Raw genomic sequence first — 27,355 nt, 5'->3', positions numbered from 1 at the left:
GAAGTCTCGTTCTATTCCTTCAAGAGCTAAAATGTGAAGTGAACTGAAAATTTCTTTTTGTTGCCTTTAAATTACAACAAGAAATTCATTTTGTTTATTGATAATGTGGCACCCATCTTGAACGTTCTAGTTGAGTCTGGGAGTTGCGCGCGAATCTAGCGAGAAGGAAGGCACGGGGAAATGGAAACACGAACCCCTGATGCTAGCCAAGGTACGGAGCAAGGGGGGGAGAAAAGCTACTATGATTGGGCAGAAGTAAGGAAGCGTCGAGAAGCGGATCTCTCTCGAATATTCTATAACACCGTGAGTTGCTGACGAAAGTCAGTCTACACATGAGTCTTCGAGCAAGCAAGGAAACCAGCCTTCGAGACCGGGGTTCGATGTGAGGAGGACTGCAACTGGGGAGACTCGAGTTCGATGAGTTGTGGACCATAGCCAAAAGACGGGGGTTCGATGTGCAGTGAATCAGAAGAGTGAGCTAGAAGAATTAGCCAAGGCAAGCGAACTGTGAATGGAGAACTGACAGTTTTGTTCTGCACATAGTGCTTTGTGAACATTAATTGAAATTAGGAGTACATTGTTGTTCTTCTCGATAATACACGTGTCTTGTCATTGTCACTGTATGGAGTGCAATAACAACTACTGTGTTGCTGTGTTGAGTGGAATACCCATTGTTGTAGTATGAATTCTTAATGTATAATAGTGAGTGGTGGTAAAAGTAAAATAAAAAGTTACAATAGCATCAGTTAATTTAGTCTACCAGACAGGACTACAAGTTGAAGAGTCTGGAAGATTACACAACATCCCTTAATTTTTTACCATTGTATTAAGCACACACATATGTATGCATTTATCTCCTTTCACATGTGACATAATTTACAAGAGCATCAATATTAAATGAAAATAACATTCACACTGTTGTGCATGTTATCAAAATGATAAAGAATACCAAATAATTTCAAGGAAAAAAAAATTAAGGCACCAGATTTCGTGCATAAAATCTACTTACGCTACTCTCTTGCCCTGCACAAGTGTGACGAGCTCCTTCAGAAGAGGAACAGTGCACTGGAGGGAGAGTCTCATCACTGTGCTCGAGATTAGTGCAGGGTCCTTCCTCATAAGCACATTCTGAAGAATCTTTTTGTCCTTGCTTACAAGGCCCTGTAATAGAGTTTCTTTACTGACTTCAATTTTTTAGATAACAGTAATCAAATGTTTGATAATTTTACTATCCCTTACAGAGCTAAGTAATCCAGATTTGTGTATTTAAATTTTGTTCTTATTTTATACAAAACCAATAGTTTAAGATATAATTAATTTTAAGGTTATAATCTGCAACAATATATGAATAATGATGATTAATATCCGTATACACTAACATAACACAATGCAAAATGAAGTCTAACATTAATGTTTCGCGTACATGTAAATGGAAGCTGTGTAAACAGATCTCACTACAATTACAATAACACATCGCTACTTTTGCAGTGCTAGAACAGAAAATACAGCACTGCACAATTCTCATACCGTGACATGTGAACAGCAGTGCAATTAGGAAAGTAGTGATTACCGAACCCACTCTTTTGTTGCAGCAATTGCAAACAGTGTTTCCACTCAAATATACCATTAATACTTTATATTGCATATAAATATTATTGTGTCCGAAATAGACTACAGTGGACTTTATGTTGTCAGCTAATAGCTGGATACATTAAGAAGATTGATTGATTATTGTGTCCGAAATGATGGGGGGGGAGGGAAAGGAGCAAATTGTGACAGCTGTAAAATGTACAACATAAACAAAGTACCATCTTGTGAGTGTGGGGAAGAAGGGGGGGGGGGGAGGCTGCCATACGCTAATTCCCTTGATTCCGTGAGAGCTTAGGTTTACACGTGAACAAATTACTTATGCATGATTCCCCTCTGTTTTTCCTTTGTTTTACCACTTAATGTGAAATATATTACGCCACTATGATATGTAATGTGATTTGTCATCTCACTGCAGTGCGCAAACTCTCCATAGATGCTTTTGGTATAGTCTGTGATTACTATGAAGACAGGCATTAGATTCTATAAAGAAATCCATATTTATAGTACCTTATTGATGATTAGTCCGATTTTTCTACACAAGAAGAATATGGAAGTAAATAAACACTTGATAATTATGAAATGTATTGTGCAGTCGTCCTACCTAACAAGATTTGTAATTTCAATGCATGGGTGGGCATTTAGCGGTTCGCGAACTGTGCTTTGAAACTTCCCAACGCTGAGATATAGAGCTATGAGCCTATGACTTACAATGCCAGGCTCTTCGTATCAGTTGTTCTGTATCATACAAATCAAACCAATTGAGGGAGTCAGAACTAAAGGGGTACAAGTGCACTTTAGTTACTTTTGAGAAAATGTGATTGAAAATGTTTAAGCTTTCGTTCATTCCGTTCAGTTTTAATTTTAATTAAAAAAAAGTCTTATTTTGCACTGATATTAATTCGAGCTGAAAATTGAGAACAAAATCACTTTCCAAGTTTTTAAAAGAGAAATGTCTGACAATACTACACCTGGATTGTTTAATTCTTTCACTTGGGAAGGCTGCAGGAATATCAATAAAAAATATGTCAATGTATTGGTTTGTAGCACTTAAACCCATCTTATACCAGCACTGCATGCATGCGAGTTTGTATTTGTCTGATCATCTGCGTTGTCGATCTGTCAGGCCATCATGAGTCACAATTTATATACAATCTTCAATTTATACAAAATGTGCGATCTGTTTCAAGTGCAGTGTCTTTAGGTTTTGTAGTATATAGTAGTTTTATGTGATATACTGGAATCACGTTTTAAGTTATACGTTTGCTGCAATCCCTTCGAGAAATCAGGGCATTATAATTACAGGAAAAATTTAAGAAGTGTTATATCACGGATGCTTAATGCATTTCCTAATTTAAAACAGGAACAAAAGGTGTGCACTACATGTCGCAAAGAAATAAAAATACAATATGATTCTACTGAAAGTGTGACGCAGAATCTTGAGAATGACTCTACTAATGATGAAGAATACATCGATTCTACAGCAAATGTAAGTTCATTAAATCTGCAGTGCCTGGGAAAAGTGACATAAGTCAGTTTCCACAAACCTTTTTTGATAATTTATTGACAACTTACACTGGTTTATATCGATTTGATTTTTTTCTGTATGAATTACTGTAATGGGAGAAATACTTATGTCTCTTTTTCCAAGCGAGTAGATGTTCTGTAAGTTGTCAATAAATTATCAAAAAAGGTTTGTCGAAACTGACTTATGTCACTTTTCCCAGGCACTGCAGAAATATAAGTCTTGTTGACTTAGGTGTGTCCCCTATTAAATAAAAAGGTTACAAGAAGAGAAGTATAAAAAACAAAAATTTGGAAATGTTGAAAAAGCCTTAAAAGGAAAAGTCTCTTATATTAATGATGCCAAGGAGCCAAGACCTTCTAGTCCTGATTCTGAAATTTTAATTCACAAGCAAATGTTCTGATGGGTGCAGATAGAAAGTTAAATTTTTTTCTTCCACCATGTTAATAATGTCAAAAGAAGTGCTTATACAAATTTTGGCCACTCGATTGCAATTACGATGGCCGTACTAAAATAAGTTCACCAGGGGCCGTTAACCAAAAAAAAAAAAAAAAAAAAAAAAAAACAATTTTATCGCACAAATTTATTGGAACAGACACAGCAATTGTTGAGCTATTTTTCAACATATTTTCCACGGGAAATGAGACATTTCTCTATCATGGGATCAATAGAGAGAGGTGCAGAGACAGTCAAAGTTGGTTCTGATCTCAGGCAGCTGACTTCTACAACACAAAAATTGATCCCATACAGTAGTATGACAAATGTCTCAAATTGTTTTATCTGTTTCAATAAATATTTCCATGCAATTGTGCTTATTTCTATAAACGTCCCCAGGGAAAATCACTTTCTGGACGGCCTTGTAATTGCGGTCGAGTGGCCAAAATTTGTATATGCACTTCTTTTGACACTATTAACATGATGGAAGAAAAAAAATTAACTTTTTTATTTGCCCCCATCAGAATGTTTGCTTGTTTGTTCCAGGAAAAATTTCAAAATTCAGGTAAAAGTGAGAAAATCACCATTTTGACACTACTACTTAAAAGCTGGAGCATAAATAAAATAAGAAAAGAGTTTCTTTCAACTTCTGAATACATGATTCGGGAAGCCAAAATTCTGGCAAAAGAAAAAGGAATTTTGTCTCGTAAAATATAAGGCCTGCATTTTTAAACATAAATATATGAAAACTATTTTACCATGCTTTTGAGTCTGACTACTTGCAAAAAACAATATAAGCAATAAAAACAGTCACATATTAAGAATGTATCACCCAATTTTTGTAAATTTATCTGAAGACGTTGTTTAGATAGGCTATATAATTTTAATTGAAGTAGTGTGCTTACAAAAATATGATTTTTCTTCATGTTTGAACAGCCACTGACTGAAAACGAAAAGGATATAAGACGTGGAACTCAGCAGTTTTAGTTAGCTAGGTAGGTAAAACAAACTCTCAAATTTTGAAAAAAAATCTGAGTCAGTTGTGTTGAGCACCTTGGTGATTTGATATGGATTGACTCCCAACTGACTTATCAAATCCATTAACTGTTTTCCGAATTAACGCCTCAAATAACACTAAAATAATTCAGAATTCTGTTTCTCCAAAGCAAAATATGATACAGTTTTTCTTGCAGGCTTTCAGGAGTAAGCATTTAAAGTTTGAACGCCCATATAAACTCATACTAATCACATTTCATAGTGGAAGATGGATATATCTTTAAACCAGATTACACATTGAAATTAAACTGAAACTTCAAGAAATTTACGAAACCTCAAGCATTTTGAATCACATTTTCTCAAAACTAACGAAAGTGCTCTTATACCTCTTTGCTTCTAACCCTCTCAATTGTTTTGATTTGTACAGTACAAAATGAGTGATATGAAAAGACTGGCACTGTAAATCACAGCCCCATCTCTTAGCGTTGGAGGGAAGTTTCGAAGCTCTTCCGGTTCACGAACCAGTAAATGCCCATCCACATTTTAATGCTTTGGTTTGTGTAGAGCCACCTATAGGATTACTAAAGACTTCAGCTTTAGCAATGTAAATGTCAAAAGAGGAAGTTCAAAATAAATTGCACTCTTTGGAACCAATAAAGCAAAAAGCAGTTAAAGAAACTGTCTGACACTTGCAAAAAGCACTTATAACATTACTCATCCACTTCATCGTAGTTCTCGAAGAAGATTTTAATTTTACATTATTTCCTATTTTTATTCACTCCTTGATTCAATGTAGTTCTGCATTTTGTTCTCCATTTTATAAATAAAGCAGCTCATAAGTAAACTGCCATTTGCATTTCATCATCTGAAAACTTGATATGTACATAACCACAAAATGCACTAGAGAATCGACACAGGGATACAAAGCTATAGCTAAAATGTGACTGCAAAAGTAGCATCTTGTGCGTAAATAGTCGCAACATTTGCAGCTCTCTGGTTGCACAGCACGACAATTTCTGTGTGAGCACAACACACAATTTTCGTAGCATAGCAATAGTAGCGATGAGTGACTGTACCTTACGACAGCATAGAAGCTGACTAATACTCAACTCTTGCCTTGTGACTTACTTTGCATTAGTATATTACAGAAAATCAAGTATTAAAACACAAACCAGAAATAATACCCAATTCCTAACCTTTAGAGAAATCAAAATATTATATAACAAATAATTGTACATAATTATTTTATTGACTCTATATTTCACAAGCCAAAGTTTTTTCAGTTAAGTAATACTTTTTCAACTTCTTTTTTGTTTTGTTACTGATAAGCTGCTATAATTTAATGTGTAACACTTTTAATAAGTAAGCTACCCCAGTTCACTTCGTAAAAAACCAAGTGATTAAAACAAGTGCTCTACAAATTGATTCTTACACAACGATTCAGCATTTTAGTATTATGAAGTTTATATAAAAACAAAGAGAGAACAGTTATAATTGCCCCATTAAAAGGCAAGACACAACAGAACTCAAAGGCAGAATAACAAAAACGACCAAACAAGTGTTCTTTTATAAAAGTTTTTTATATTGGTGTTATACTATAAGTTTTATATTGCATTTTAGAAATTGACTGATATTAAGTTAGCTTAGTATTACTATTAGCACTAATTACTAGTAGACACACAAGTACAAGCGACATCCATAAATGTATCACACACTTAATCACGTAAAGAAGTTCACAGAACACACACACCAATGGCTAGGTTTTCAATCATTTACAAATGTTAATTGTTAATTTTAATTATAATGCATCTGAAGATGATACAAAAAATGGTATCGAAAACGTTCATGTAAAAATCTTATTCATGTAAATGACTATTATAGTAGATAAGCATTGGCAGCTTAATAAAAGTGTTACACATTAAATGATAGTTTTTCGTCGAAGAGACTGAAATTCAATCTGTAGGAAATCTTACGCTATGTGTGAAATAAGCTATATATTTTCAACTACATACTTGGTAATCATAATATTCTCCACAGTAACTGTATAATATACAGTTATAATTTATTATATAAATTTCAGTAACAGGAAACATTCCCTAAATCTATCAACAATAAAAAAAAAATAGAAAACAAGAAGTTTAAGAATAACTCACGTACTTGCATTAGCAAATGTGCCATGCTCTCAGCTCGTGGTGGCTCATGTCTGCCAGTTTCGTGCCTTGTTAGACTTAAATTTTCTAGCCGTTCTTCCATAGGTACATCTGATTTGAGCTTCTTCCCCCTTTTTGAGAGTGTTGCTACTGTGGCTGTAGGGGAGACATATTCCACACTATCACCAGCATCTGGAAACTTAACCTGTGCAAAAACGTTAGTTAACATGGTTTTAAGTGGCACTTTCATTACCTGCAGCTATGGTATCAGATTCTACAATGCAGCCTAGAAGATAATCGCAAAAAAATCTCTAGAAGAATAACTCATCGTTACCAATGACACAAAGATTTATTTAAACTGGTTCCGCATAAAGTCATTTAGACATTCCAGAGTCAAAACATGTTGTCTTCTCCTATGCCGTTTGTCATGTACACTTCCAATCTCTCTCAATCAGACGACATTATGCATGAATAGGCTATGCGGCATTCTGTTAGTTTCGAGGAAAAAATGTTAGAAAAGGCTTTGTATACAAAACAAGTAGGGTACTTGTAACTAACATACGAAGTTACGTGAAAATCTACTAGGTAGGAGAGAAGTTACTAATTTATTCCTGCTAGATTGCCCAAACATTCCACTGTGCAGCATAACTCCACCTCCGAGGTGCCCCAACCTCAGAAGGGGGTTTCACATAAGCCATTGCCAGGAGAGAAATTGGTCGTGTCTGTGACAGAGAGGGGGGAGTGGGAAGAGAAAATGAAGAGGGGGAAGGAAGAGTGAAATCAGAAGAGGGAGAGGGAGAGGGATAGGGAAAGCGGAAAGAAAGAGAAAGGCCAGGAAGAGATACAACTATCTCTAGGTAAAATTGAGCATTTCTCATAGATGGTAGTCGTACATAAAAAATTTCACTTGAACTCATCAGAATTTGCTTTTACGTCTCTGTCACAGAGGCCAAGCTGTAGCTGTTTGGCTAGGTGTGGTCATGTAATAATCACTAGTAATTTATTATCTTACCTTCGATAAAATTCTATCTTTTGACACAGCATTCTTCTTAGGATCTTGTCTTACTAGATGCAGAACCTTTTCTTGTTCATTTGGGGACTGAAATATAAAGCAACAATTACTTCAATCTATCACACTATGTACTTGTTTCAATAGTATCACTTTTTCTAAATATGTTCTAGATATAATATTAAAGCCTTAAATGATAAAGCTTTTATTTCTGTATTACACTAAGTCTAATAGGCATATCATATCCCTTATAAACAATAACAATCAATAGCAAGATATTAAATTACACTTAAAATAGTGAAATAATATCAATTACACGAAGATAATTTCGTTAGAGGAAGTTTTCCGAGAATTATTAAGTAAATATTTTTCAAATTATCCATAAAATTAACTTCACAAATGACTAAATGTATAACAAATTCTCAAATATCTTGTAATACAGAGTGGCACATGAGTAAGTAGCCCCAATCATATAGTTGGAACATTTGAAACTTCATAACCATCGTACACATATTTGTACATTTTCTTTTGTTTTGTTAACCTATGTGAATTCATGTATGCTTACGAAGCCGTATGTTTGTACTGACTCCAATTAATTCAGAAAGGGTTTGTTCAGAAATAAGTCCAGATGTATTGCATTCGGATCCTACCTAGAAAAGCATGCACAAGCCATGCATGGTGCAGCCAACCTAGACTGTATCATTAACGATTCATAACCTCCTGCATACCTCTAGTTATATACCCTTAGATTAGCATGGTTTTATTTAGAGAACAACACATACGAGCATAGTCAATTCAAAGAGGTACTGCATATGAATACTTGCGCCATTTTTCAAAGTGTCAGTTAAGAGAGAAAAAATGCATATATTTTCAACAAGATTCTGCCACAGTAGACATTGCTTGGTATTCTTTGGAATTAATAATAAAATAATAATAATAATAATAATAATAATAATAATAATAATAATAATAATAAGGGAGGTTTTTGATAACATGATCATTTCTAGAAAGTTATGATCTGCATGTTCCTCAGATGTTTAAGTATATTATTTTAGGAACCCATAAAAATAGAATCCACAGGAATAACCTCCACACTATAGGTGAAACTGAAGACATATAAGAACATAAAGTCAAAGAAATATGAATGGATAACTTCTGTGTATGAATGAAGATTTTATCAAAATATGTTGGGAATTTGTAAATGCTGATAGATATCACTTCGAACAACCTCTATAAAACAGGTTAGTACTTATTAGTATTATTAAATACAAATATAATTGCGTCCACTCTGTTGTTATTCGAAGTTTTATGACTAGAAATATGAGGGAAGTTATGGATCTTATGAATCAATAAAGGCGCAACCTACACCTGCCATGCAGACATTGTTCATATAAGCATTCACTGCTAGGAGCTGAATGGGATACCTTGTGTAAGTCGTAAAAAGTCAACATGATAACTGTAATTAACAGAAGTTTTGTCAATATGTATTGTACCAAATGCACTTAAAAACTACACTGTGCCAATTTGGTTTAACACATAAAGCATATAACAATGTGTGGCTCTTGGAAAGTGTTGCAGGAGGATTAAATGATGCATTTCTTTTCTTCTCAAATGGTAAAGCAGAACCTTGTTTTCACTTAATAGCGTATATCAACTTGTAATTTTTAGAATATGTGACATTGGTCAACTAGAAATGTGCACAAGTATAGACAGTAACCAAATCATGATCTAAAAATAATTACTGTTTGGTGAACAATCTCAGTGCAGTGGGTCACTGGACCAATGCTCTTTCAGAAGACTGTAAACTCTGATGTGTATTTCTGATGAGTCTGTGATTTAGTTTACTACAGACAATGAAATGAACTACATCTTCTAGCAAGACGAAGCAAACTGCTATACATATGATGCCACTTGCTCATATATGGCACTTACTGAGGTAAAAGTTTATGATGGGTCTGGAGAACAGATCTTGTGATTTTTATCTCTGGGTCTCTAAGAGAAAAAAAAAATAATTAATTTAAAAAATGCTGAACAATTAAAGTAGGCTATACAAAATGAAATGAAGAGCATTTCAGTAATTAACCACAGGTATGATTTATGCAATATGTTATAACGTGTGTAATTTACACTGCTGCCAGTAGAGATCATTTTCAGCATTACCTCTGAAATAGAAATGGTGGCTAATATGGGCAAAACTTAGCAGCAGCAGCAGCAGCAGCACAGTCGAACTTGCTTATGACGTTAGTTTAAATGGTACATCATAATGTCAAATATTCTGTGGTTCAATTAATTTCTCATAAGACAGTGCTTTTCGGATTTGTTTAATATGACATAATAATACACGAACTTCGTATATAATGTTATTGCAGCCTATGGACCAAAGAGTAATAAGGAGCCCCAAATGTCACTACACAACCTCATCTTATTAAGAACTAGCCGTACCCGTGCGCTCCGCTGCACTCATTAGAAATAAATATAAAGTAATTACATAATTAAAATAGGACATTTGATCCAGGGAACATTCGTGTTTGATATAAGGATAAATCGTTTATTATGTTACTTAATTTAAATTGTATTTGCATAATTAAAATGCGATCATTTTGATCCAGAGATCACTCCTTTGGTCATAAAAATTATTTTAGGAAATACAGGAAACGAATGTACAGAATAGCCTATCAAGTTTTCTGTGCATAAGAAGCTATTTTAATCTTACCTGTCCTCGATTCACTCAGAAGTTACTGTAATAACATTATAGCATTATGTCCATCTAGAGAAACTACACTTTCCAATGGTGAATTAATAATTAATAATACAAATCGGTTAATTTATCTTCCGATATTACTTCATACAAACACAGAAACATTATCTGTAGGCTATCTTTCATAGCTTTCGATTGTTGCTGTCCAAGGCCCCTTATAGACGAAGTCATTTGTTTTTTAATTCATTACACGGCCTTAGATGACAGTTATTTTAATTTTAAAACTCATTTATCTCATTAAATATCAGTCCTATCAAAATTTTTCAAGGAATAAAACTTATCGGAAATTATTTTTAAAGAAACTTTTGTTATGTAACATTTTTCACAAAAATCAATAATAAGCGAGATATTTCGATTTATTTAATTCAGACCCCCTTATAACCCCCCTTTTAAATAATGTATTTTGAATGCCATATAGCCTAAAATCTAAGATACAACGAACTTAATTTATATTCCAGTTTTCATCGAAATCCGTTCAGCCATTATCGGGTGAAAAGGTAACAAACAAACATACAGACACAGACATACAAACAAAAATTTCAAAAAAGCGATGTTCGGTTTCAGGGTGATTAATTATATATGTTAGGACCAATTATTTTTGGAAAATCGAAAATTACCAGAAAAATTTCGGCTACAGATTTATTATTAGTATAGATGATAGAATCCATCAAGAAGAAGCAAGGTCATACTGTAACACTGGTGGAAGCAATCAAAGGCATTGAAAAAGCATGGAGAAGAATAATTACATCTATTCAGGGCTGTTTCTGAACAGCAAGAATTTTAACAACTCCAAGACGATGTCAACGATAATGTCAATGATTATAATGAATGACTGTAAAAGATCGATTGTAATTATCTAGGTCAGTATGGCTATGAAGAGTTCATAATAGACAATGGGTGTTACAACATAAGCACAAAACAGACGACAATATTGTAGAGACGTACGAAATAAGGATCAGAATGATCATGAAGAAGGAAGAAGACAAAAGTGAAATGCCAATCCTCATTATCAGTGATGCTGTATCTGTGGCTCAAGTGTTAGCATGCTGGTCTTCCAGATGTTGCAGAGAATTTCTCAGGATACTCCCGTTTCCCTCCTCATTCTACCAACACTATTCACCTCCTCCTCATTCATCTATCATCTGCTTCGGGCTTATTAAATACTCGACTGAGAACGGGACCTGGCTCTGTCAGGACTGAAGCAGGCCCCTTGTCAGCATCAGATTCACGAATTCCACTTAGGCCAGCTGCTGGACTTAGACTGTATATAAACAGGTCGCACAATGGAACAAAGCAAGCCTAAGTACATGGATCCAACCCTTGTCCGGCCTTTGAAAAGCCATGCCAACTGTAAGTGACACTCTAGAAGCCATTAGAGTTCTAAGCCTGTTCTATGAAGCCATAGAAGAGAGTAGCGAAAATGTAATGTAAATTATGGACATAGCAAATAATTTAGGAAGTATGTATTGAATAAGTAGCAGAACACAAACGAAAATAAATTATTATTATTATTATTATTATTATTATTATTATTATTATTGTACTTTTACGTCACGCAATTTGGTGAATACCTACAACATGTTACTGTACGCATTGTACAAATGTGTAATGAACATGTTCCATAAATTTAAATTCTGAATATACGCAATTTAAACATTATAAACTCTCGATTATCTGGGATATTCAGTCCAGCACAGTGGGGTAATGGTTAGCTTGCCTGACAGTAAAATGAGGGAGTCCAGTTTCAAATCCTGGTTGCGACAAGTTACCTGGTTGGGTTATTTTAGAAGTTTTCCCTCAATCACTTGAAGCAGAATTGCTGGGTAACTTTCAGCATTGGACCTCGAATCCATTTCGCCTTCATTAGCATCATTTTATGTATAATCTTTATTAATAGTTACAGGTCGGATAGGAGATCATGGTGGACATGGTTCTAGGATCCACCTACAGATGTCATTTGTCTGGGGAAGCTGTACAAATCCCAGGGAGCTGTAAGGGCTTCAAGAGTGGATTATGGTAGACCGGGGAATGCAGCTCCCTTGGATATATGGCACCTTGGTGAGTTGCAGAGTCTACGACAATGCAGCCTTCTGGTCAAAGGATGCAGCAGAATGCAAGCAAGTGAACTGTGAACAGATGCAATCTATTTGAGGAGATAGTATATTAACAGGGAAGCTGGAAGGGCATTGCTGTTCATGTGGACTTCTCAGAATTGGATGCCAGAGTCAAATCAATAAGGTGCCACCAAGTAGTGAATCACTTGCTTGAAGAGCAGTCCTAGGGACTTCAAAATCATCACAAATAAGGAGGTTGCACAATAAGCCTAAGGCTGTGGTGCTTAGCTACTGGCCTTCCCTGAAAAAATAAAATACGTGATATTCACTGGACAAATGTGCACAGACAACTAAAAGCACATATAATACAAGTTTTTCCTTTTTACTGCAGAGCGACCCTTTTTATTTACTGGACATACAGTAATGGGTTTGAAAATGCAATATGATGAAACATTTAACACATTCTATTATCACTTTTAACAACTGAATAGGTTTATATAAAATTATCAAGTACTTACGATTTCTATTGTTGACAAAAATGTAATACAATCACACAGACCATAATATGTCATTTCCTACCTTTTGGTGAAAAATGATAATTTATGTTCTTTTTCTTTCAAGATTCATTTAAATTCTTTCATTACAAATACGAATATTACAGAGTGCAATAACATCTGTATAATTAAAATTCCACTGCTGCACACAATGTAGAACAATATCAACACACGCCAAAGTTGTAACATGGCGCACACATGCATTCTCACTTTCTACTAGGACACTCTCTTCTCTGCTACTCCATTCATTCTATGTCAGTCAGTGGACTGAAGATATCTTCGTCTGTCAGTAAGCTGAAAGCCTGGTTCACATGCATCCACACACACAAGCACTCTTCAACATTTCCACTGTCCACATATTCAAATTCTTCAATAATGTGAAGATATCAGAGAGGTGGGGGGGGGGGGTTATATGTGTGTGTGTGTGTGCGCGCGCGTGTATATTTTTTTATCTTCATTCACTGCATGTCCCATTACATCCATAGCAATACTACATGCTGATTCTTCTTAACATTGTTATTAATTCCATCTTTAGTTTAATGTCTTGATGTCACATAATTGTACCAATGGCTGAAAGTTGTTACTTTGTACTTATAATTGTATTACTATTTTTTTTTGTTTGTTTTAATCCCTTATGTTGAAGTTTCCTACTATATAACAGCTATTATAGATTAGTAATACATCTAGTATTTCTTTATCTTGACATTAAGTTCGTACAATATTTTCCTGATTTAATATTCTTGAGTAGTGTTCTGATATGTGCCAAATTAAACTCAATTTGACATTTATCTTGATTTTTTTTTTTCCTCTGGTATGTCTTGATTTCCTGGGGTGTATCATAGAAGTTGGAAATCGATACTGTTGGCAAACTTAAGAAATTCCTTCCTGTGAGCATTTACCATTGAAGTTTCTATTACTGGCCATTTTCCACCTTTCTTTCCAATTTCGTTTTTGAGGTAATTTCTTAGTTTTTCTAATTTTTGGCATTCGTATATAATGTGATCCACTGTTTGCTCTGGAGCATTACATGTGCATTGTGGACTATCCATAATCTGGAAACAGTGATAATAGGATCTGAGCCGTCCATGCCCAGTCAAGAGGACTGCCAGGTTTGGCATAAGAGAGATGTTGATTTTTAGCCTATTATTTACCATGGAGAAGAAAGACTTGGTTATTTCTCCCTTTGTAGTCGTTTGCCATTCCCTTTCCCATTGATCTTCACTCCTTTCTCACCTCTCTTTTACTATGTGGCTTTTGGGTATTCTCTGATAACAGATTGTGGTTGTTGGGGTTTCTGAGTGAGTATAGTGTTATCTGGTTGTCTGATATTGCTGTAGTCCTCCATTCCTGTCCAATTGTGCTCAGTTTCTTTATCTTTTCCAGAGCTTTTATAATGGCTATTTGCTCGGCCTGATTGTTAGAACATTTTTTGTGCAACCGAAATTTCATTTTATGTATTACTTCTTGATTCGTAAGTATGGTGATTCCTGACCTACTCCATTTTTACTCCCGCTCCCATCGGTGTATGGTCTGCGTTTCTCCTTACACTTTTAATTCTGGTGAAATCAGCTGGATGTGGCCAGTTTTCATAAGGTATGGGAATGACTAGTTGTAGTCCTGCCATTTCTGTGTTCTTTGTTGTAATGTACAGATCAGCAATCTCTTCCATTTTGATTATTATTGGGGTTAGCCCTGTCACCATGCATAAGGCGTAATTTGATGTAGTTCTAAAGGCTTTGGCTATTTTTATATTTAACAATCTCTGGATTCTTCTATATTTTATTTGATTGTATTGCTTCTTTAATCCTTCTATCCACACTGGCACACTGTATGATAGCAGTGGTAGAATTGCACCCTTGTACATAATTTTTAATGCGCTGTGCTGCAGTCTCCAGCTGATTTTTTCGGATTTAGACAGAGAGTGAATTAGTTTGGTGCATCTCGTTATTACATAATCTATGTGTGCATTGAAGTTGAATCTTGAATCTAATATTAATCCTAAATATTTTACCTGGCTGACTTTTTACGAAAAGGAGAGAGAAGAAAGCTCATGAAAGCAACTTGAAAGCATCAGAAAGTGTGTGTGTAGGAACCAGTTTCCTTTCATGGCTCATGTTAACCTTACTCATTATTGTACATACAAGGGAGAGAATAAAGATAACATGGATCGTTGTAACTAATTATAACAAGTGTTCAACCAATCAATAATCATTTCCTCTGTTTCATCTGGCTACACTCAGATTCGGGTCAGGAAGAAAAAACTGGCAGTGGTGGCATGTTATGGACTATTTTTATACCAAGGCACTTTGAGACTTTGTACACTCGATTCCAAGCTCAAAATTTTGTGATAAAAATAAAACAAAAAAACTTCAGAGGTGTACAGATAATCCACGCAAGGATAATCGAGAATTTCCTGTAATGCAAATGACAGACTAAAATTGTAACAATTATAACTTAGACTTAATCTAGTAGTCAACATTATATTATTATATTTTATAATCTAGTAGTCAATGTTATATTATTATATTCTATCTCCCTGGACTGTTAACATAATACCTGTACTACACACCTTGGTTACAATCTTCTTCTTCTTCCTCGTGTTTTAGGATAAATCCTGTATTTTTCAACTTTGCTATCTCAATCAGATGTTGGTGTCCAACTTTCCTTCCACCGTTTAGGGGGTCGTCCTAAAGGTCTTGGGGTGTCCAACTTTCCTTTCATTGCGATTTTTGGGAGTTGGTCTTCTGCCATCCTTAATACATGGTCCCACCATCCTTTTCTTCTAGTCATGATCCATTTTGTCACATCCTGCACTCCACATTTTTCCCTAATCTCATCGTTTGTCTGTCTATCATATAACGTAATGCCAGCAATACTTCGTAATGTCCTTATTTCTGTTGTTATCATTTTTGCACTTTTTTTCTTTTTTTGTTTCTGCTCGAGTTTCCGTTGCATATGTTAATACTGGCCTTATACACGTTTTATATATTCTGATCTTGCTTTCTATGTTCATGTATTTATTTTTCCAAATTACACGTCTTAAATATCCTGATATTATGTTTGCTTTAATATTCTGTTCTTTTACTTCTTCCTCCAAATTTTTATTGCTTGTTATTTTTGTTCCTAAGTAACTGAAACTCATTACTTGTTCTATGGGTTTATCATATACTGCAAGTTTACATCTGAGTGGCTGCCTTGAGATAGTCTGTGATTTTGTTTTATTTTCCGATATCACCATATTAAATCGTTCTGCTGTTATTTGAAATTTATATAGCAATCTCTGTAGGTTGTCTTCGTTATCTGCTAAAAGGATCACATCATCAGCATAACATATTATTTTAATGTCTTTATTTCCTAATCTGTAGCCCCTAGTTCCTGCTTTAGTTTCCTTTATTATTTCGTCCATAATCACATTGAACAGAATAGGGTTAAGGCTGTCACCCTGTCTTACTCCTGTTACTATAGGTACCTTATCAGTTAGGTGGTTATCTACCTATATTCTTGTGTAGTTATTAACATTGAGATCTTTTATGAATTTTATAATGTTATCTTTAGTTCCTTTTTTCTTTAGTATTTCCATAACATCTTTTATTTTAATTCTATCAAAAGCCTTTGTTAAATCTATAAAACATAGACAAGCCAGCTTAGTGAATTTGACGGCTTTCTCAGCTATCTGTCTCAAAGTGAATATGGCATCTATCGTGGATCTGTTTTGCCGGAATCCTTGTTATTCTTCAGTTATTATTTTTGTCACAAGGAGTACCACTGATGTCGAAAGGTGGTACTCACAAATCTTGTGGAATGCCAACTGACACAACACCGTCAGCTTGGCCAGCAAATCCTATTCCCACATCCAAGAAGGCTAAGGCCGCGTGGCCCCTGGGCAATGCAACTCCAGTTGTAGCAGACGGGAAAGGGTAAAGGCAAAATTTTGGCGCCTCAAAACTGGGACATTCAATTAAGGAAGCAGATCCCTACAGAAAAACACACTTAAGCGAGGTTAGCAACCTACTTAAGTGGAGATTAAGATTGCTCGAAGTACCAATGATGCCTCAGATAAAGACGGATTTAATGATGACAACATGGCTTGGTTACAATGAAGCTCATTTATAACACCAACAACACAATTATTCATATACCTTGGATGATGTGCAGAACAGTAACAACTGGTGGATAGGGCTACTTAATCATGTGCTACTCTGTACTTTGTCAGTTATTAACATATGATATACCTTCCAGTTCCCAATCTCCATATTTTACCATCATTTCACGGATATTTTTTTCTACCCCTTCCACTCATTGCCTCATCAACACCCAATATTAACTTCTGTATGGCCGAAAAGTCCTTTGAACTCTGAGCTATACTCACTATGATCTCAAACGAAAGATACAGTGGGCTGCCATGTGCTAAGAGTATATTGGTGCCTTGCTTCAGAGCACCAATGATGGGAATGGGCTGCACAGCATCCTTTGTCTGACCCATGTCTGATGCAATTTTAACAGTTACTTTTGGTTTCAGAGGTTTAGCACATTTCCTGAAAAGATGAAAATTCACAGAAGCATTGAATGTAACAAGTAAGATAAGCTTTCAGTACTCTGAAAAGATCTTTTATATATTGAAACAACTTGCTATGAAAATGTAGGTATCAGAAAAATTGCAACCATAATGAAAGGACAACTTAAAACCAATTTCGTGTACAGTAGTGGCAAAAAAAAAAAAAAAACCGGACCGACCCTTGTAGCTGATTTCAGAGCCTTGTTCACTCCAGAGCACGATAGACTGGTAACTAAGACTTTCGTGGTTCGAATCCTGCCTGGGAAGTAAACTTTTTTTTGTTCCTTATTAAAATTTATTCCCAATACTTTTCAATTGCAGTGATATTTTACTACTTAATTAACTTATTATTCCCAGAACATGAATTTTACCAGCAATCGAAAAGTATTGGGAATAAATTTGAATAACGAACAAAAAAAAAAAAAAGTTTCCTCCCAAGGAGGATTCGAACCACTTAAGTCTTAGTTACCAGTCTATCATGCTCTGGAGTGAACAAGGCTCTGAAATCAGCTACAAGGGTCGGTCTGGTTTTTTTTTTTTGCCACTACTGTACATAAATCTCAACAAAATTCTGTATATGGTCAAGGAAGTAGAACTTCTATCAACAGAAAGATACACATCATCAGTCAAAATGTCACGTAACTGAGTGAGTTACCTTGATCAAAATGAGAACTTGGACTTTTATTAATAATAGTCTTTATTAAACACAAATATGTACAACTTTCAGTCATTTTTATTTGTTTTAGAGATCTGGCTCAGGACCTTGCAGAATGAGTCTAATTGTGGAGTATTGGTGGAATGATGATGATGGTGAGGGGAAATGGGATAATCCCCAAGAAAAACTCTTTTTGCCTGGGAATCCAAATAATATTAGTACCAATGCCTGAATATTTTTGGCACCATTATTAAGCTTACTGTTCTTTTTTATAATAAACTTGCTGTGTAAAATTACGTTTCCAAGAATTATCAATTCTTCTATTCCCCCCTTCCCCCCATTTCGGTTATTGGTTTAAGCCTCATAATTATACTGATATACATTTTTCTGAGAATTTCACCCCCCCCCCCCCATTCAGCAATGAACTTGTTCATTACTTTGGTAAATTTTGTAATTTTATTAATATAATTATAAATATTCCTGAATATTTTCCCATTTTCAAGCAATTCTTCAGCTTATTGAGTTTGCTAACTTTTATAATTTATTGTACTGATATAATTATTAATTTTCTGGAAATTTTCCCTCTAGTACGTGCTTTCAATTTTTTTTTTTAAATTATTGATTTGATTTTGCAAACTTTTATAATAAATTGTACTAATATAATTGTACATTTTCCTTTTAATGAGAAAGTTTTGGCTTACTTGTTCTACTAAGTTTTATAATTATACTATTATAACAAATGGTTTTGTACCATGTGTCTTGAATATTAAATAAATATATAAATAAATGAATAAATAAATAATTATAGTAATTACCACTCACCTCTAATACAATGAATGTATGGAGTGTTGGATTAATGCAGTGTTGTACGCATTTTGTCAGAATTACCTTTTATTGTTCCTTACGACACTTTATGATGAATCATTTCTCTGGGTCTTCTTCTTCTAATTTAAATGTGTAGGTAACTACCATGGTACTGTACCTAGGCACAAATGGCCCATAGTGCATTCCATTAGCTGGAAATCAATCCAAAAGACTGCAATGCAACACCAGCCTTGTGATGCTACATTCAACACCAGTCTTATGATGCTACAGGGTATTTGTCAGGTCATTATTGTTTTCATTTGACCAGGTTCAATTTGCTACCTTTCGTTTTCTTTGAAGATATCACTTAATTTTTCTACTGTTTCATTTGAACATCAATATGTATGAAGATATGGAAATCAATTCCAAGCAAGTTGGTTGGTCCCAGGATTCAACCTAGAGACTTTCTGATTACAGTTCTCACTCAACTGCTTCTCATGAAAAAAATGTAAGCAGAATATCATTCTAATATATACATATATATATATATATATATATATATATATATATATATGTATTTATTTCACTAGGAGTGTCTTCCATTCTTCTACTGAAAGACTTCCATTCTGTTTATAGTTTTATGATGTGCTTTCATCCCTTAAAGATGCCAAACAAACTTCCAGGATATTTTCGTCAGTATTGTATGAGCAGTGTTACTGGAAAGACTATAGTACAGTACAAATTTAGCTTAGTGATTTGCTGAGTTTTATAATTTATTCATATACAGTAATTATAAATTTTCCTGCAAATTTTTCCCTTGTATTAAGCAATTTTTTTAGCTTAATGATTTTCTGAGCTTTATAATTTATTCATATATACAATAATTATAAATTTTCCTGCAAATATTTTCCTTACATTAAGCAATTTTTAAGCTTACTGATTTTGCTAAATTTTATAATTATACTGATATTATCACTCACCTCTCATACTGATCAGTGGATGAATTGATTGCTGCTCAAATTGTCACCATTTACACAATATATACTTATGGCACAATCACTCGAAAACTGTATCCCCATAATTCAAAATGAGGACTTGAAAATAAATTTTATTTAGAAAATACAGGGTTCCCACAGAAATAAGGAAAATAATTTCCCTGGCTTTCAAGACTAGTTTTCCAACATTTCCCTGACCATTGCACATACACATAAATAAATTTTTTCGTACTAAAAAAAAAATTAAACGGTCTCCACCATCCCCATAGCCATCCAGCTCTCTCCTTTATTCTTATTTTTTACTTTACTTTTTTGTAATTTTTATTTATATTTAAATACAAAACATGGAATAAAACTTTCTGGTTACAGGAAAAAATTAACACAATTGACGTAATTGTATCATCAGTAAGATACACTGAAAACATACATTGTTCATAATAAGAAATTAGATTAGGAAAAACTACTAAACTATACAAGCTATAACCAGTAAGATACATTAGTAATAATCAGAAATTAAAAAATTAATAATAATAATATAAAAAAAAAATAAATAAAATAATGTAAGCTTATGCAAGCTAAAATTTTATAACTAATATTAACGTTAACTCTGTTCACTTTCTAGTCTCTTATTTTCTTCTGCAATAAGTTAATATGAGCTGCAATAGCTTCTTCTTCCGTCTGCGTCTCTAATCTAATAATTTTTCTTTTTTCTTCCAATATCTTTATTTCCTGTTACTTTTCGTTTTCCAGCTAGTCTTTTATCTTCTTCAGTCTGTCTTTGTCAAGTTCTTTGAAGATACTCTTCATAGTGTCTTCGAGAATTCCTTACATAGGTCAACATCTTCTGTGTTATGAGGACCTTCTGTATAGATCCATAGTATCTAATTGCATCATATACTTTCCTCTGTGAAACACACTTCCTTCACGTAGGTTTTCAACAAGAAGACTTTTATTAACAGAGAAACCACTCTCAACTCTTGCATTTCTATGTGGAAATGTTAAGACACAATATCATACTGTGCCACAGTTCTTGATATTTTTGACTGCCAAGGATTGTTTTCCAAAAACTCTTTGAATTTTTCTTTCAAAACACAATGTGCTTCGGTACACATGGAAGGATATTGAGCTTTCGCTTTCTGTGCAACATCATCTGTAACTCTGTTTTTATCACAGAGAATACCTAATAAAAGGCTAAATCTTACTTTTCTCTGATCTGGTTGTTTAAAAATAATAACTGGATCCAAGAAGGACAACCCTTGAACAGGTTTATATTTTAAGGGTCATTGCTCAAGTATCCTTCATGTCATTCTTCTTAAGATCTGCTGGCATTCCATTCTGAATTGAAGGATTTCAGCTTCAGATGCAATCACCTCTCTAAGCAGTTTCTTAGTTTGAAATCCAATATCAACATTTCTTAATGCAAGCAGGTTTTCTTCATCATTTAAATCAAGGCAAAGAAGTTTCTCAACTGTGGTAGGCATTGCATTTCGTTTTACAAATTGTTCTGTAAGTCTGAGAATAAATAAGGAGTAAGTGGACCTGAGGTTTAATATTTCCTCAAGAAAGGCTCACATTCAGATGATAGTGTTTTAAAGGAGGACAGTATTGTCCCTCAGTTAACCTTCATTGGGATGATCATCCAATAGTCATACTGAAATTCACAAACATTCACTGACTCACGACATTTTAAAAACAAATTTCCTGACTTTCCCTGACCAATTTTAATTTCCCTAACATTCCCTAACCTTCAAGGTCTGTGGGAACCTTGAATTAAGTACATAAAACACTTCTACTTTATGATGAAAGATGAGTGGAACAGATAAAAATTCTCTCTGGCACCGGGATTTGAACCCGGGTTTTCAGCTCTATGTGCTGTCATTCTATCCACTAAGCAACACCAGATTCCCATCCCGATGCCGGATTGAATCCTCTCAGTTTCAGTTCCACCCCTTGGGTTTCCTCTAGTGGCCTACCCTCACGTACTGCATCATATATATGGGAATCCAGTGTTGCTTAGTGGATAGAGTGACAGCACATAGAGCTGAAAACCCGGGTTCAAATCCCAGTGTCAGAGAGAATATTTCTCTATTCCACTCATCTTTCATCATATGATGACACAGAATTTCTGCACGGAAATATCATATGTACCTCGGTACATCATAATAATATACTTCTACTTTAGTTGGTTATTTAACGACAATATATCAACTACTTGGTTATTTAGCATTGATGGGATTGGTAATAGCAAGATGGTATCTGGCGAGATGAGGCCGAGGATTCAACGTAAATTACCTGATATTTGCCTCATGGTTGGAGAAAACATCGAAAAAACTCAACCAGGAATTGAACTCGCACCCGAGTGCAACTCTTGAATGGCAGACAAGCACTTCAGCTGACTGAGCTACTCCAGTGGCTATAAAACAGTTTTCTCAGACCATCATAGACCATATTCAATACAACATAAAACTTCGTACTTGCTGTGAGTATGAATGTGTTATGAAAAATAAAATAGGGAGTTCACATATATAATGAAGAGGGGAAATCACTAACCACACAACAATAATTAATTATTTTAAAATGATAGGCTTGCATTAGCTCCATGTGGAGCTAACAGTGTTGTGACAGTTTAGAGTAGCTGAGTCAATTTCTCACAATATGATATTAATCAGCGCTTAATTCTTAATCAGATTGTTATGTCAAAACAAAGGTGACATGCAGTCATTCTGTAATCTGTATTGAAAAGATCATCAAAGGTTAGACGATTTACAACCTCCTTTTGATAAGCTGATGACTAATAAAAATGCTGGGTAAGGAATAAAAGTGCAACTGTTGAGGCTGGAAGCAAGGGAGCTAAGAAAGCAAAGATGAAAAATTCTCCGGAAAATAGTAAAAAATTTTCCATTTCAGAAAAGTTTCTGCAGAAAATAATTTTCCTTCTCACATCACTACTCACATTTCAGTCTAAAGTGTTTTTATTTCTCTAATTTTCTGGAATATCCTGTTCTTATTGTCACCTACAACTACAACTGAATAGAATGTGAAATAACAGAAAATGGAGAAGTTTAAACCAATATTCATTACCCATTTAGCTGATGCCTGTAGAGGTGCAGCACTCCACTTCTGGTAACAGCAACCATGCTACTTGAATCAGTGCTGCACAGTGAAACACACACCGCAACATCTTCCATCACGAATGATGCCACAGAATTCCTGTCCGTATTCTTTGAACTTAACGACCTGTAACATATAATTAAATCTAGTGAGATCAATATTAAAACCAATCACTTATAGTGCTGCATTTGTAACTCAAGTACTAGAGATTTTTCTCGGGTATTCACATTTCCCTTTATTAAGCTCTGTTTACATGGCAATAGCAAACAGTGAAAGTTGCTGTCATGATAGCAACAATCATTGTACTCTCTTGATGTAAACTGTACTGGTAGTTACTTCCGCCTATCATGAGAATACTATCACAATATCTAAAGATTTTGATACTGCAACAGTACTTTCGTGTAAGTTCTTTAATTATCATGCCACATATTCCATGTAAACACTCACTTAGGCACTTTCATGATACCTGATAGTTGTTTGCGATGTAGTTTCTGGGCATATTCTGGTTACCAATGTCGCAATTTGACATTTTTAAATTTTGAACTACTACCACCCATTCCTGTGTTTGTGGAATAAGGCAGACCCGGACTACAAAATTAGAAGGAGGAAAGCTGCTCAAAAAGAGCTGCTTTTGGCCTCTGATATATCCTACTGAACAGAAAGGATTGCGGACTATAGTAGGAAGTTGTAAAAAAAAAAAAAGTTTATTTCCATTTTTTAATATATTAAATAAGGGATGAATGTTATGTTGAGGTAGTAGAGAGGTTATTCTCAGGATGACTGTTTAATCAATTGTCCACAAACAGATTAGAACATCATAAATGACAGCAATAAGGTATCACTCATTAGGCAACTAAGCCAGGACATAATGGGGTAGGATGACCAGTTCCTTTTCCTCTCCATTGCATACATTGTTGACAAGTAACATATTACACTAATCAGACTTCAGATGTTCATTCATTCATTCATTCATTCATTCATTCATAGTGTTCTGCCCAAGGGCAGATTTTCCACTGCAAATCCAGCTTTCTCCAGTCTTTCCTATTTTCTGCCTTCCTCTTTGTCTCCTCATATGATCCATATATCTTAATGTTTATCTCTCTGCTGTAACTTTAGACCCCATGGTATATCAAACAGCAATTTTTTAAAGGTACCTCTCATAGGGTACTCTTTGCATTAAAAATTTGAAATACAACGAGGAAGAGAACTCAAAAATTTTTTGCTGAAGGTTTGAGTGTATAACTGTCCACTAACAACACGACAGTTCTCATATTTCATTCCTTCCCACTGCAAAAAAGAAACTAATTTGTTTTTAAATATAGTAACCAACTTTGGGCTTAACTTTCAATTATTATGAAGAGAGAGAGAGTAAAAAGGTGCAAGACATAAAATGTAGCTTGGAACGTGCTGAAAATAACAGTGATTCCCCACTTTTCTGACCTGAGCTATCACATTTACTGCAACTATCTGCGAAACCAAAAATGTCGAATACCATAATACAAACATGGCTGCCATTTTTATATGAAGGCAAATAAAAATAAACTAGGTAATACTAATTTCTTTCTATTTACATGTAGGGGTCATCACTACTAAACAAAAATAAACATTTTTAAAAACGGTCGAGCTAGCACTGTTGGATCACTCCACTTGGATTGATCTGAGATCTAATAGTTTAATTTTAACATGAGCTGATGAAACGCTTCATTTGTTAAATTATTTGTTAAACTGACTTTAACAGATTAATAAGCTTTAAAAAAACGTTAAAAAAACTAGCCATTAATCTCGGACTATATTAACAGTATACATACTAACTACTACCAACTAGTAAATGCTACTGCTGTTGGCAACATTTCTACATTACTTTATATGAGATTAACAAAAATGCATTTACTTACCAAGCACTTAGAAGATGGTCACTTTTTGCTGAACTTATGAAGTAGTTCTCATTACCCGGAACAAGTGTGAGAGATGTCACTTCTGATGCATGTCCCGTGAATCTGCACAAAAGCTGTTTGCTAGGAACATCCCACATTCCTATTGTACAGCCCGCTGCCAGTAATGAACTGCCATCAGGAAGCACCAGTAAACATGTAACACGCTCCTTCCCCACTTTCCATTTGCTAAAAAAATTGAACAATATAAGTCACAATTGTGGCTTTTGAAATTACTAAGACAGATCTAAATCTGATGTTACACATTCTTTTAGATGTGGAAGTTCATGTTACGAACTCCACATAAGACATAATTGATTATCCAAATATTCTATACTGAGTTCTTGCTCCTTCACATAATTTTTTGTAACAATCACATAAATAACAAATTATTAAATTAACACTTCATTTTTACTAGTGCAAAATTTAAAAAGGAAAGCTTGATATTAACGATAGATATTGTATTTGTCCTGACAGAATCTAGCAATAATTACTGGCTTGCCACTGTGGCGTAACGGTTAGCATTATCATCGTCGTCGTCGTCATCATCATCATCGTCATCGTCGTCGTCATTATCATCATCATCATAACCACTTCACATATTAGACCTAGGGGTCTGTTACGGTCTCTATCAAGCGCTTTTTAAGCATGTCTGACCATAAAAAGAGTTCGAATCCTGGTTGGGACAAGTTAGCTGGTTGAGGTTTTTCCCAGGGTTTACCCTCAACCAATTAAGAGCAAATACTGGGTAACTTTCGGTGCCAGACCCTGGACTCATTTCACTTACGCCAGATAACCATAGCAATTGATAAAACATTGTAAAATAAATCAATAAAAAAATAATAACTACGATATATATGAATGAATGAATATTCTGTTGTTCTTATTCAGACCATAGCACTTCAACAAAACAGCTCTGTGCACTTTGTTGCAACTGAGGGCCATAAGTTCTCTACAAATCTTCCTCTCTTTCTCACTTCCTTCTCCACAGTACTCACAGTCTTCCTCTTCTCTAGTCTTGGGGTTCCAAAAGAAGTTTTGTCTCTCTATGGCACCCTGGCTTTTCTGGACAGTATATCTGATCCACTCCATTTTCTTCTCTTGATTTGAGTGCAAAAGGTTTCTCTTTCATTTGCTTCCAAATATGTTCGCTGGAGATAACATTTTGCCAGAAGTCTCCAAGTATTCTTCATGAACATCTATTGATGAAGACATGAAGACTCTGGTGATCTCAGTGGTGACTCTTCATGTTCGCACCTGTACGACGACAGTTTCTTACTAAATATGAGAAAATGCTTAAATTTCCCTCATCTTCCACAGCAGGGAGAGCTGAATAAAAGTTATGTTCATCTTGCGAATTCTCGCTCTGACAGCAGTGGCTGCTCCTTCGTCTTGAAAGACCATACTTACAAAGGTATTGTATTCTGACGTCCTCCTCTATGTCTTCATTATTCAAAGTCAGAACTTTCCTGTCACTCATGCTCCTCTTCATGAGCTTTGTCTTTGCAACATTCACGCTGAAACCAACAGTCCTGATTTTGTCCTCAAGATCCTTTATCATCCCTTCCATATTGGCATGTGTCTGTATCAGAAAGATATGCCATCAGTACACAGTGGGTCAAAATGCAATTCTAGCTGGAAAAAAAAATTAAGAAATTTTAAAATTGTCGGTTTTTTCCTCTCCTCATACTTTTAAGAAATGTTTAGAGATGAAGAATTTCAACCCCTGGTGATGAAATATAAACGTCTGTATCTTATCTTTCTCTAATTCAGCGTTTTTTGAAGGAGTGTTGTTGCTTCTTGCTAGTTGTGTTTTGGCACTGAAATTAAAATGTCAGTGAATTCGTATTTTCATTAATGTAAATATTTGAGACATATAAATGAAAGTTTCAGCCACGTACTTTCTTATTATGGTTACCAAAACTCATTTGTTTTAATATTTTAATGGCAACCTACATATTTATTAAGTAGTGTAAAGTAAGCAAAAGTTTCTACTTTTCTAAAATTGGCTTAGGATTATAAAAATTTATACCAATGTGTCTTCTTTTCCATATCATAATTTAGGTAAATTCATGTAGATTTATCGGAATTTTTCGTAGTCAGCTCTCTTAGGCTCCCTTTTGGATATTACATATCATTTGCAGTGTGTGCGAGTTATGCCACACATAGTGAGTTGTATGACGTGAAGAGTGACAAAACAAAGACTCAGCGTCAGCTGGTAAGCTATGTTTCAGAC

The 27,355-nt window shown here is 34.7% G+C and overlaps 1 protein-coding gene across 3 annotated transcripts in view; it reads right to left on the bottom strand.

Moving 5' to 3' along the window:
- Window positions 1-27,355, bottom strand: part of LOC138696452 (WD repeat-containing protein 43) — a 42,174-nt gene that overhangs the window by 3,803 nt on the left and 11,016 nt on the right. For all 3 annotated transcript variants that reach the window (XM_069821442.1, XM_069821441.1, XM_069821440.1), the window contains exons 3-8: window positions 25,084-25,308; window positions 23,159-23,314; window positions 17,438-17,603; window positions 7,706-7,792; window positions 6,701-6,898; window positions 1,010-1,161 (exon numbers count right to left, since the gene is read on the bottom strand). In XM_069821442.1, the coding sequence (XP_069677543.1) occupies window positions 1,010-1,161; window positions 6,701-6,898; window positions 7,706-7,792; window positions 17,438-17,603; window positions 23,159-23,314; window positions 25,084-25,308 (984 nt within the window). The remainder of the gene's footprint in view (window positions 1-1,009; window positions 1,162-6,700; window positions 6,899-7,705; window positions 7,793-17,437; window positions 17,604-23,158; window positions 23,315-25,083; window positions 25,309-27,355) is intronic.

The sequence above is a fragment of the Periplaneta americana genome, chromosome 3 (assembly GCF_040183065.1).
Source record: "Periplaneta americana isolate PAMFEO1 chromosome 3, P.americana_PAMFEO1_priV1, whole genome shotgun sequence".
NCBI classification, from domain to species: Eukaryota; Metazoa; Arthropoda; class Insecta; order Blattodea; family Blattidae; genus Periplaneta; species Periplaneta americana.
This window is presented reverse-complemented; position numbering and strand designations above follow the sequence as displayed.